Below are 12,460 nucleotides of genomic sequence, written 5' to 3'. Positions count from 1 at the left end.
AAGGCTTTACTCATATATTCTGAATGTTTTCCCCAAGATAATGAATAGTGTAAGAGCCTGTGATGAACTCCTTTTACTTTGTATCTGGTATTTCCTGCAGGGAGGGGATGGAGGAAGGCAGGAGATTCCATGCTTCAGGGAAGGGACACCCATGAGACAAACCTCTGAGAGGTGCACCTTCCAGGCAAATTAATTTACTTAAACACTACATCCCAGGAAGAAATGTCACAAATCAACAAGTTCCCATTTTGATTTTAGGAACAGGCTTCAAACGCTCCAAGCACAGGGAGCACCGAGACTCTAAGCCACACCACATCCCTGCCAAAATTCCCAGCAGCCATGACAAAATGGCTGCAGAAATAATGCAGCATCCTGGCCCTCCTGCTGTGTCAGGAATAAGCTACTGGGGATAGAGCCAAAGGGACAAAAGTTGTTCTAGCTGAGCATATCTTGAAAGGAGAGCAAGGAAGAGATCAAGTGTCTCTACTGTAGAAGTTTAAAGCTTGTGAGAAATGTTTCCAAGAACTGGACAAAGGATGGGAGAGCAGACAGTACCAGAGGCAGGAGAACCAGAAAAATAAACCAAAGGACAGCTTTAAGAAGAATTTGTACATAACCAGGTCAATCTTTGTGGTAAAGCTGCAGCAAAGGAACCACTACAAGCCCTTTTCTGAGAAGGACAATGGCAGTAATGCTTCAGCCTAGGGGAAGGTGAGCACATCAACCAGGGCTTGTCAGTGGAATGCTGTTTTCTAAGGGTCTCCAAGATCTCTCCTTTCTCCTCTGGTGGATATTCAGACGTGTTTGTTTGGGGTAGGGTTTCCTAGTGCACCAGCCCTCGAGGGTTCTTGCCCTGACTCAGGAAGGTGCACAGGTACCTAAGGAATTGCTCCACTGAGTCTACAGATTAATTTCCTTGGTCTCTATTGGGCCTGTTAATTGGGAAACACTTCCCTCCCAGGAGCAGTGCCATTCCTTGATGGGACTCAATTAGTATCCAAAGCAGAGCCCTCAAATAAAGCTCTCACTAATCTCTGCTGCAGCTCAGCTTCCATCCCACCAAGGCAGCACTTCAGCTGCACGTTCCCGCCTTGGCAGTGTGAAAGCAAGGGATGGGAAACTTCCTCTCAGGCACAAAGAGCACACAAAACTGAGGGCATGACCAAGGGACAGGGCCAAGAAAGGAAGCAAGATCCAGAGTGTATTTCTTTGGAGACCCTGAAGGCTCCTCCCAGAAGACACTGCAGCTCAGGCAGCAGAAGCTGAGAGGGAGGGAAGGAGGCTGGCTCAGCACCAGCAGGGGCTCTGAGAGGGCCTCAGCCGATGTAGATCCTGTGGGAGTCGTTGGCCCCGAAGGCCGCGTTGCACTTGGGGCACTCGCGCTGCCGCGTGTTGTAGCGCGTCTTCACGCACTCGAAGCAGAAGACGTGGAAGCACCTGGTGAGCACCGCGTCTTTCTTGAGCATGTTGCAGCACGGGCACGTCAGGCAGGCCTGCAACACAGACACACACACACACACACACACACAGAGACAGACACACAGACACACACACAGACACACAGACACACAGACACACACAGACACACAGACACACACAGACACACACACAGACACACAGACACACACAGACACACAGACACACAGACACACACACAGACACACAGACACACACACAGACACACACACAGACACACAGACACAGACACACAGACACACACACAGACACACACACAGACACACACACACACACAGACACACAGACACACAGAGCTGTGAGGGGCCCTGCAGCCCAGCTGCTGTGCTCAGAGATGTCTCAACATGTCGGTACTTCCATTCCTCAGAAGGACAAGGTGGTTTCTCCAGTGCCAGAGTACAGATGAGAGATGTCAGACACTGAAAGTGTGCCTACACACCTTCTGACTAAAGTAAAAAGGGAAGCTGACGGACACAGACACTCACCTTGTAATCCTTGATTTCCTCCATCAGGATCTCATCACAGCTGGGAACCATGTCAGGCTTCTTTGTGGTCTCCAGCTTCTTGCGCAACCTAGAAATATCTTCCTGCAGAAAAACAGGAGAGCAAGCGAAGAAGCAATACATTGTCTGTCAGCTTCTTCAGGGACCAAAGAGAATGTGCACCTGGCTAAGTCATGCCAGCCATAGTTTCATCCCCTATAATCCAAGAGACAACATGATCACCTGATGCCACAAGTATTGTCAGTTATCAGGGGACAAAATCTGAAAGAGCCAAGACCCGATGAAGCCAAAGTCAAAGTGAAACTGGATACCAGGAGCAGTTCAGCTGAAACCCTCTGCAAGCTCAGTGTACAAGGAGAAGAACACTAAAGCAGACAGATCTTGAAGGATTGTGCATAGGGTATATACCTCAGCCCTTTTGAGGTTGAACATCTCCTTCTCTCTAGTTGCTCTGTTTTCCACAACCTCCTCCTGAAAATCATGTAACTTCTTCTGAGCCAGCTCTAGCTGGGCCTTCAGATCATCTGCAAGCTGGGTTGCATCCATGGCCTGAGAAAGAAAACCAGTATATAAGGACCAAGCACAGAAGAACAGCTCTGGTGGTCTCTAGTCCCTTGTTCTTACCTTATTATCAACAAGTTCTAATCATTTAGCGTCAAGATTCCTTTGGGCAGAGCCAAACCTTGGCACACTGCAAGGCACATCTCTTACAAAAACACCAATGATCATCCAATTCTCTTCTTAACCTATTTTCAGCCTTCCAGCTTCCGTGTCTTCTCTATTAAAGTGTTCAGAGGCAGTTCTATCGCTGTACTAGACAGAACTGCACGATGCCTATTTCTAACAATCTCTCTTCACCAGTTCTCTTCTGACTTTATAACCAAGTGCCCTTAATACCACAAGTTGTCCTATTAAACACAGGTCACTGCTGAATTCTCCCCAGCTCCTCTTCACAGGGATATTCCTGCTTTCCTTTCTGCCTGTTTTAATGTAATTTCTGCATTTCTACTAAAACTTAACAACAAAGGCAGCATCAGCTATAAACTTAGACTTATTTTACTGGTAACAAACCTACTTTACTCGTCTTAGGCATTTGTTGAAAGTGTTCACATTCCCCAGCTGTATTTCCTTTTGCTTATCCCATCTTTGCTACAAAAGCTTTGACCCCAGTTCATCTGGCTGCTGTCTCTCTCTTCACCACAGGTTACACAGAAAAACATATGACCTGCTTCTCCTTATCAAAGGAAAACATCAGTCTCCAGTACTTTAATCATAATTCTCTCCAGGACTCCTCAGCCTTCTGATAGACTCATCCAAAAGCAGGGAATACCAGGTTCTCTAATCCCAGTGAGAGCTCAGAGCCTTCCATGCCTCCCACAAGGCAGCAGCTCCACCTCACAACCCAAGAGGAAACGAAGGCATCGCTCACCTTGCGTTTGCTCATCTCCAGGGCCTGTGTTCGCAGACCCAGCTCCTTCTCTCCCGTTCCAGTGCTGCTCTGCAGTAAGTGTTCCTTCTCCTCCAGCTTACGTACAACCTGCAGCTGGGCATCCACCTTGGGAAGGGAGACAGAGGGAACAGAAGGAATTAATGTATGCTCTGTGGGTCTTCAGAGCTGTCATTCGAGCTGCAGGCTAAAACTACCCCTGCTTCCCCATCACCAGGGAGCACACATTCAGCTTGCCTTTTTCTCCCCTGAACAGCTGTGCCTGTATCCAAAGAGCTGTACCCAGATTCTATGGTCAACACTTTAAAGCTCAGCAGTCAAATATTTGCAACAAAGATTTTTTTAATTTTTGGACAGCGGCTTAAAGACTTGCTGCAAGGCAGCGAACAGTTCCACAGTGGTTCCAAGGACGACAGGATACAGAGTCATAGAATGGCCTGGATTGGAAGGGACCTTAAAGATCATCTAGTCCCAGCCTCCCTGGGATAACTTCCTCTAGGGCATGTGTTGTAGATGTCGGTGAACCCAATGGGAAGAATGATGATGTCTGACTTAGTTCAGAAGGCTGAATGATTTCTTTATTATAATTATGCTATGATACATTAATATACTATATAAAAGAGGATACTAAAAACTACATGCTACTCTCTCTAACCATCATATCTAACTCCCTCACAACTCGTGACCCTGTTCTCCAGAGTCCAGACACAGGTGGATCCGATTGGCCATCAGGCCCAAACAATCCACCGTGATCCAACCAGGCATTCGCTCTAGGTAAACAATTCTCCAAACACATCCCTAAAGAGAAAAACAATGAACAGAAATAGAAATTGTTTTCTCTTTCACTTCTCTCTGTGCACCTTTATAAAAATCCTGAGAGAGAGAGAAATGTGCTTGCCCCATTTTGGGGTCTCTGCTGAGGTGTGCAGGGATCCCTCACGAGGCACACTGGGATATTTCTGGCCTCTCCTAAGGTGTGCAGGGATCCCTCATGAGCTGTGCGTCAGGGTAAATGTGAGGGGTTTTTTACTCTTCTCAGCACAGCAAAGGGACACTTGGCCAAGGTTTTGCAAGGCTGGGAGAAAGCCTCTTGCAAACCCTTGGGCCCCGAAGGCTGCGGGCACAGCGGGCGGGCAGAGCCCGTCCCCTGGGGCCAGGCCGGGCTGCTCAGGCCGGGCCGGGCCAGGCGAGGGCCCCGGCAGGGAAGGGCCGCGGCCCCGGGCTCTGATGAGGCTGCTGAGCTCCGCCCTGGCCCTGAGCTGCAGCCCAAGACATTTACAGCCAGGGCCGTGCCCTGGGGCACAGGAGGCACCGGGGCTGCAGCTGAAGCCGCGCCCTCTCGCACTGAAGGGGGCTGGCTCTGTTCCTTGGGAGGATGCAGAGCCTTGTGCCTCGGCCTGATGGTGCAAAAATCCCCCCACCATCCCTCTGTTTGCAAAAAGAAAGGCTTAGTGCTCATTAATAGGAAAAGCTGTATGGGTGGCCTGCAGCTCATTTTCTTTTTTTGCCTGGGCCCCAGTCAATGTCAGCAGGCAAAAGAAAGGATTTGCTGAGGAATGATCTTGGATCAAGCCAAACATCTACAGGCAGGGCAGTCCATTGGTATAGATGGGGGCACACTCTGGGGGTGCAGCTAAGGCCATGAGGTCACAGCAGGCTCTGGGGTCACAGCAGGCTGAGGTCACAGCAGGCTCTGGGGTCACAGCAGGCTGAGGTCACAGCAGGCTCTGAGGTCCCAGAGGTGCCAGAGCCCCGTGCTTGCACAGAACCCCTTTCAGGTTTTTTTTGTTGTTGTTGACTCCCTGGGAGCACTTGTAGTTCTCCACCCCTGCTATTTTTAAATTCATCCAATTGCTTTTTCAGGGGACACTGGTTAACCCAGTGCCCAAGGTTCTTACAAAGCAGGCATGGCTTTGTGGGGTCAACCATTGCTGGTCCTCGCTGCTGCCCAGTGTGCCGCTGTGCTGATGGAACGGGCGCTGGGCTGGCAACGGCGACTCTCTGTGGTGGTCTTGGCAGCAGCTTTGGTCTGGTGTCCTGAGCCACACTCCTCAGAGGCACTTTCCTGTTACAAACTAGAAGCATATCTTTTAGTGTGGGGGGGTTCTAAAGGTAAGCTTAAAATCACAGCTCAACACTGTTCATTCGCATTTGCAAATGCCATTTCCTCTAAAATTTCTTCCCTTGCATTTTCTTTCCTAACTTGGATTTCAATAGCTCTAATTAACCTTTCCACCAATTTCAAAAAAGGCTCTGATGGTAGCTGTGTGATCTTACTATATGGCTCGAGAGGGCCGTCAGGTTGAAGGGCAAAGAAGGCTTTTTCAGCTGCATCTCTGACTCTCTCAAGGACTACCACAGGGATTACTGCAGCTTGGACTGGGGCCAGAGACCACTGGCCCTCACCAGAGAGATGCTCGATGGTAATTGGCACACCACTGGCATCCTTTGCTGTGTTTGGATCAGCATGCAAGTCTGGGAGGGCCTCTTTCAGCAGTTGTTTCCATGCCACTTCCCATAGTTTGAATTCTGTAGAGGTCATGAGGCACGAAAAAAGCTGTTTTAAATCATGTGGGACGAGTACAGTCCTCCCCAGTTCGGCCTTTAAAAGGCCACGGAAGCACGGGCTCTGTGGGCCATACTGTTGGTGTGTTTTGCAAATCTCTCTTATTATTTGCTGTGCAAAAGCTTTCCAATTAGCAGCTGTGGCTCCTCCCCCTTGCCCTGCATGCTGATATGTGACAGGGGCGAGTGAGAAATCAGGACCCTGCGTTGGCTCTGCAGTTCCCTGCTGCTTTTCCCTTGAACGGGAAGCACTGGGGTCACTGGGGTCAACTCTGCCTATCCCAATGTCCCAGCTCTGGCTGTCCCAATATCCTGGCTCTGGCTATCCCAGTGTCCCAGCTCTGGCTGTCCCAATATCCCAGCTCTGGCTGTCCCAATGTCCCGGCTCTGGCTATGCCAATATCCCAGCTCTGGCTGTCCCAATATCCCGGCTCTGGCTATCTCAATATCCCGGCTCTGGCTATCCCAATATCCCGGCTCTGGCTATCCCAATGTCCTGGCTGGCAGAGCTGGGAAGGAGGTTCAGAGGCTCAGAGCCAAGGAAAGGGGGTGCAGGGAGTGGGAGAGCTGGGATGGGGTGTCCAGGGAATCCTGTGTCCAGGAAAGGCGGTGCCAGGGCTCCTGATTGTGAGGAAAGGAGGGGCTGGGGGCTGGGAAAGGTAGGAATGGGGGCCCAGGGGTCCCAGGTCAGGGAAAAGGGTGGGGCTGGGGGCTGGGAGAGGCGGGGGGCCAGGAACAGGTTGGGTTTGTGCCGGGTAAGGGGGTGCAGGGGGGTCTGAGTGCCGGGCAAAGGGGTAAAAGGGTGTGTCAGTTCTCAGGAATGGGGGTGCAGGGGGGTCTCAGGGTCACAGAAATGGGGGGCAGGGACATGGAGAGGTAGAAGGGAGTTCCAGGGGGTCCTTGAGCCCAGGAAAGGGGAGTCCAGGGTTTCCCAAAAAGGGGGAACCAGGTACTCCTTAACCCCCATGCAGCATTAAGAAGCAGCATTCTTTATTCAGCCGGGTGCATGGGGGATAGCTCCTCCCAAAGCCAATTTATCATCTGGTAACATGAGTTCACAGAGTGGGCTATGACATCACAGAGGGGGTTATGTGAGGTCATTGAGAAGATATGGCATCATAGATTGCCTCTGTGACATCACAGAGCCAGCTGTGACATCATGGGACAGAGGTCTGAAATCACAGAGCAGACTATGACATCAATGAGTTTGCTGTGACATCAGAGACCAGCTGTGTGACATTAGAGAATGGGCTGTGACATCTCAGAGCAGTCTGTGGCATCACAGAGGGGCTGTGTGACATCCCAGGAGGGCTGTGTGAGGTCACTGGGTTGGTCACTCTGCCTCAGCTCCCCCTCACAGTTTCTCCCAACAAGTTCAATGCTGTTCATGCCCAGCGGGGTCCCTGTCCCCCGGTATCCTCCCGGTCCACCTGGAGCCACAGCCCCCACCAAAGGATGTTCCACAGGATCCACCCCAGAGCCTGACACGGGGAAAAGGGGCCAGGGCTGTGTGACCAGGACATCAAGGACGTGGATTATCCAGGTCCCTGTGGCCTGGGTTGGGTTCCCCAGGGCAGGAAAGATGTCTGGCAGCTGGAGCAGGGTTAGGGAAGGGCCTCCAAGGTGGGGCTGGAGCCCTTGGGCTGTGAGCAGAGGCTGAGGGAGCTGGGCTTATCCAGCCTGGAGCAGGGAAGGCTGAGGGGCTCCTCATCCCAGCCTGGCAGTGCCAGCGAGGAGGGGATGGAGAACACAGAGCCAGGCTCTTCACCGGGGGCCTGGTGGGAGACAGAAGCCAAAAGCAGCCTGACCTCCCTTCTCCATCCACCACTGACAGCTTTGCAAATCAGGAATTGTTTGAGCTGTTTTGCCTCCACTCCAGGACGAGCATCCTGGTACAAGAACTTAATTGTGTTTATATCTATCACAGAACCACGTTTGTCTAAAATTAGTTTTACTATGCAAGTCACTTGTGGATGGTGGACTCATCAGACACTGCTGGGACGTTGCACATTGCTCAGGGAAGAGTGTGATTGTTATTAAATTGTGTCCTGTTCAACCATGGTCTGTTGGCCATGAAGAGAAACTTTCTGTGCCTCTGACTCTCACCAGTTCCTGACCCCCAAAGGACACAAACCTGATGAGTTGTGGTTCCCAGTCCAGTGGTGGCACTTGGACCTCCCTCCATCCCCAGAGCAGAGCTCCCTTGTCCCAGAAAGTCCCTGGCAATGCAGGGATGAAGGAAACAGGACAGGCTGTGGGGATCAGGGGCAGGGCAGAGCCAGAGAGAAGAATGACTTTTTCATTTGATGGAGCTGTGCCTTCCCTTGGCTTTGCTGGCTGACAAGAAATGAACATCCCCCTGTGTCTGGAGCAGCTCCTTCTCCAAGGAAAGCAGGGGGGAGTTGGAGCCAAGGAGCTGAAACCTGCAGGTGCAGCCTGGGCTGGAGGGAGCTCAGATTTACACAAGGCTGCTCTGAGTGCCAGGGCTTGGATGGGGGAGATGGTGGGGTGGGGGTAGGGACAGAGTCTGACTGATTGTCAGGTCTTGATTTTCATATGTATTCCAACTGCATGAAGAGGTACTTGGATTCAGTGTCAATTGGAGACTGAACTTATCAATGAATTAACAGAAAAAAAAACCCAACAGGACCTAAAAAACCTTTTCTCACTGTCTTTTTAAATCTAGTGTATTCACTTGGAATAGACTTCTGAAATTGGGCTAATTAACCACAAAACATTTTAATGCTTACATTATTCCCAGAGGCTTGGCTTGTTAATCTGTTCTGAATGTTAATGAGCTCTGGGACACTGAATTCCTGAACTGAAGAGCTGAAGGCTGAAGAAGCCTCTGGAGCAGTAAAATTCTGCAGCAGCCTCCAAGTTGCTGAGGATGTCAGCAGCCCCCACTGAGCCATCCCTGCCAGAGACCGTGGGGGAATGGGCAGACAAGGAGAGCGTCCCTGGGGCTGGGGCAGCAGAACTCAGAGGCACCAGCGGCTCCAGCTAGGAAATGGAGTGTGGAATGTGGCTGTGAAAACCCTGCCTGGGCTGTGCCAAGCAGCACACACAAGCCCTGACCCCCATCCCCCAAACAACTCTCTCAAGGAGACATTTAGGAGGAATTACAATTGTTTGTGTCCTCTGAGTTGGATGCACTGGAGAAATACCAACAAGAGATTCTCATGAGCTCAAACCAACAAAACAGCCTCTATTGGGAACTTTAGAAGATCAGAGAAACTTTGGCAAAAGGTCTTATACAACATTTAATCAACAATAAACACTTCTCAAAGCATTAACTTGGCCCATTCAACTTCACAAGCTCCAATCCTGTTCAATTTTAAGTTAATCAAAATTCACAAGAAGACACAGAAATAGAGAAAAATAAGAATTAGAGAAGCACACACAGAGCTACCAACTCCTGGATTCCAGTGGTTCTCAAAAAAAATAGAAATTCCAAGGGGAGGTAGGGTCAAGATGTGTGCTTGCCTTGTGCCCAGCCTTAAGTACCCCTTGGTGTTCCTGGGCCCTTCCCCCAGGTGGGACTTGGGGTCATTTGGTCACTCAGGAGCTGGGCTGGGGGCTCCAGAGGTGGCTGTGGAGCATTGCCTGTGCTGTGCCAGGGACTGGCAGACACTGCTGGGCTGGGATAGAGGCTCTGGGGGGATTGGGGTTCCAGGGCAGGGCAGGGCTGGGGTTCCAGGGCAGGGCAAGGCTGGACCTGCCCCTTCCTCCCCACACATGAAATGTTTCCAGCCAACAATCTCCTCCAGTCTGTCACAACAGGCAGTGTAGGAGGTGAAATCCAATTCTGGCCATGGGCACCTGGATGAGAAGGACAGTTCTTTTCCATAGGAAGGAAAGCCCCAGGTCTTGGCTCATTTCTGGTTTGATTGCCTGGATTCTGTTTGGTTTTGTTGTTGCTTTGTTTCCTTTTCTGTACCTGAAGTGTCCAGTCAGGAGCAGAGTGACTCTTGCCAAGGAACTTTGTGGTGCTGTCACTTAATATTAAATCTGGCTTTTGCTGATCCCTTGCTGGGGATTTTTTCAGTGCTCTCAAGCCCTCGTTGGGAACAGGGTGAAGGAGCCCTGGCCCAGGCTCTGGCCCTGGGGGACACGGGGACGCTGCCGGTGGGTTCCTGTCCCCCTGTCCCACCCCCTAAAGTCCCAGCCCCCATCCCCGTGTCAGGCTCTGGGGTCGATCTTGTGGAACATCCTCTGGGGAAGGCTGCGGCGCTGGGGGCGGGGGGACCCGGGGGGACAGGGGACCCCGCAGTGCACGAGCAGCTTTGGACTTCTCTGGGGGAACTGGGAGGGGGGGCTGGGGTGGAGTGACCTCACACAGCCCCTGTGGTGTCACACACCCCTGTGATGTCACACAGCTGCCCGGTGATGTCACAACCCACTCTCTGTTGTCACAGAGCCACCCTCTATGATGGCAGGATCTGCTCTATTGCCTTATACCCTTCTCTATGATGTCACAGCCTGCCCTGTGATGTTACAACCCCCTCAGTGATGCCACAAAACCCTCCCTGTGATGTCATACTGCCACTCTGTAATGTCACAGCACACACTTTGACCTCACTGCCTGCTCTATGATGTCATACAGCCATGCCATGATGTCACAGCCTGCTCTGTGATGTCACACAGTCCCCTCTGTCATGCCATAGCTGCTTGATGACCTCACACTCTGTGATGTCATAGCCCAGTCTGTGACCTCTCACAACCCACTCTGTGCAGTCCTCACAGCCCCTCTCTGACATCACAGCTGCTCTGTGCCTCCGTGACACAGCCGCAGAGGTGCTGCTGTGACACAGCCCCCTCTGGGACACCCCACAGCCCCTGCCAGTGCTGAGCCCCCTGTGAGCTCTGTCTGTGCCCTGCTCGTGTCCCTGGGGTGCCCTGGCAGGGCCCCAGCCCTGCTGGGCTGTGCACAGGAGCTGCTCCTGGCCAGAGCTGTCTCTCTGCAGCGCTGCCCTTGCCAGGAGCTGCCTCTGGGCCAGGAGCCCAGCCCAGCTCAGCAGCACAGACACAGCACCAGGACTTTAATGACCTCTGGGGCTTTGGTGCTGTTTGCATCAGACCCAGTCCCTCAGAGTGTGCTCAAAGAGCTTCTCAAGAACTCAAAAAGTCAGATTCAAAGTCCAAACTTTCTTTAACTGTTAATGGGTTCCACTCAAGGACACAATTCATATCAAAGTGTCCCCAGGCCCCAGGCAGAGCAGAGAACTGGAGGCACTGATGACAGGTGGGGACAAACAAGGCAAAGGTGCCTCTGGCGCTGAGCAAACCTGGATGTGTTTCAGGAATGCAAAGGGCCAAGCTGAGCCCCAGCCCCTGGCAAGGCAGATCCTGTCCCTCCCTCCTTGCTCAGGGCTCTTCCCGGGATGGGCACTGCCATGTGGGGATGTGCCATGCCAAGGGCAGGACCATGGAGCGGCCCCTGCCAGGCTGCTGAGCAGGGACAAGGAGGCCATGAGGCCCCAGGGCTGCAAGGGTCACTTGTCCCCTCGTGGCCTCAGGCCCAGGGCCAGCAGCCATGGCCAAAGGGCTGCACAGGTTGGCTCTGTCAGGGCCTTGCAGCTGCTGCACATCCCTGTGCCCTCTGCAGCCAGGCTGTCCTGCGGTGTCCCTGCCCTGGCCTCTGTCCCTGCAGGCTGTCGTTATCCCCCGGCTGCCCCCACCTCGCTGGCCCCTTCCTTTGCTGACAGCTCTGCCTCCTGCCTGCCCCTGCCTGGCCACACAAAGCCTTGGCCTTGAGACCCAAAGGGTTCATTCCATTTTTACCGTGCCTGTGAACTTCCAGCACAGGAACAAGGCATGCAGGGGCTGCTTTCCCAGCAAGGATGGCTGGAAGAGAAGAAGAACACATCTGGCTCAAGGGTGCAGTGATAGAGAAAACAAGGACTGAATCTGGGAACTCGGGGTGGGATTTATGGAAATGGGTAAATTGTAATTGGCATTTAGCGACTGTATATGAACAACACACTGGTAGAATTACATGTCCACGTCAGGTTAGGATTTATCCCTCACTGGGCCTCAGGCCTCAATAAATGATCCCTCTTAAATAGCAAATTAGTGTTAAGGAACCTCATTCTGACATTTTGTGTTTCAGAAACACGTGGCTTTTGCTCCTCTCTTCTACCTGAGAGCTTCCTGGGCAGGGGCAATTCTTCCAATTGCATCGGCATGGCTATGGCTCGAAAGGGCAGCGAGCAGATGGATTCAGCTTCTCCTGGCAGCCCCTGAGATGCCAGTTGTCATTTGTGTGCGCCGAGGATTCCGCTTCAGACTCAGAACTTGCGCAGCTGCTCCTCGGGCGCTGCTCGCACGCAGGCACAGCGGTGCTGCAGCAGCTGTCCCACACACAGGGAGGGTTCTGGAGCCTCCCCAGGGCCACCAAGGAGCGGAGGAGGGAATGTGCCCGGCATCTGCTGCAGGACCGTGGGGCTGCAGGGCATCCTTGGGTCTC

The 12,460-nt window shown here is 52.3% G+C and overlaps 1 protein-coding gene across 1 annotated transcript; it reads right to left on the bottom strand.

Moving 5' to 3' along the window:
* Positions 1 to 982: 982 nt before the first annotated feature.
* On the bottom strand, positions 983 to 5,760 carry LOC137465795 (E3 ubiquitin-protein ligase BRE1A-like). Its single transcript, XM_068177815.1, has 5 exons — positions 5,704 to 5,760; positions 3,409 to 3,534; positions 2,388 to 2,528; positions 1,962 to 2,063; positions 983 to 1,493 (listed from the first exon to the last, which is right to left on the bottom strand). The coding sequence occupies exons 1-5, from the start codon at positions 5,758 to 5,760 to the stop codon at positions 1,317 to 1,319; spliced, it is 603 nt and encodes a 200-aa protein (XP_068033916.1). The 3' UTR covers positions 983 to 1,316.
* Positions 5,761 to 12,460: the final 6,700 nt, after the last annotated feature.

This window comes from Anomalospiza imberbis, unplaced genomic scaffold, assembly GCF_031753505.1.
Source record: "Anomalospiza imberbis isolate Cuckoo-Finch-1a 21T00152 unplaced genomic scaffold, ASM3175350v1 scaffold_110, whole genome shotgun sequence".
In the NCBI taxonomy this organism is placed as follows: domain Eukaryota; kingdom Metazoa; phylum Chordata; class Aves; order Passeriformes; family Viduidae; genus Anomalospiza; species Anomalospiza imberbis.
Note: the sequence above shows the minus strand (reverse complement) of the source record. Positions and strands in the feature narration are given on the sequence as shown.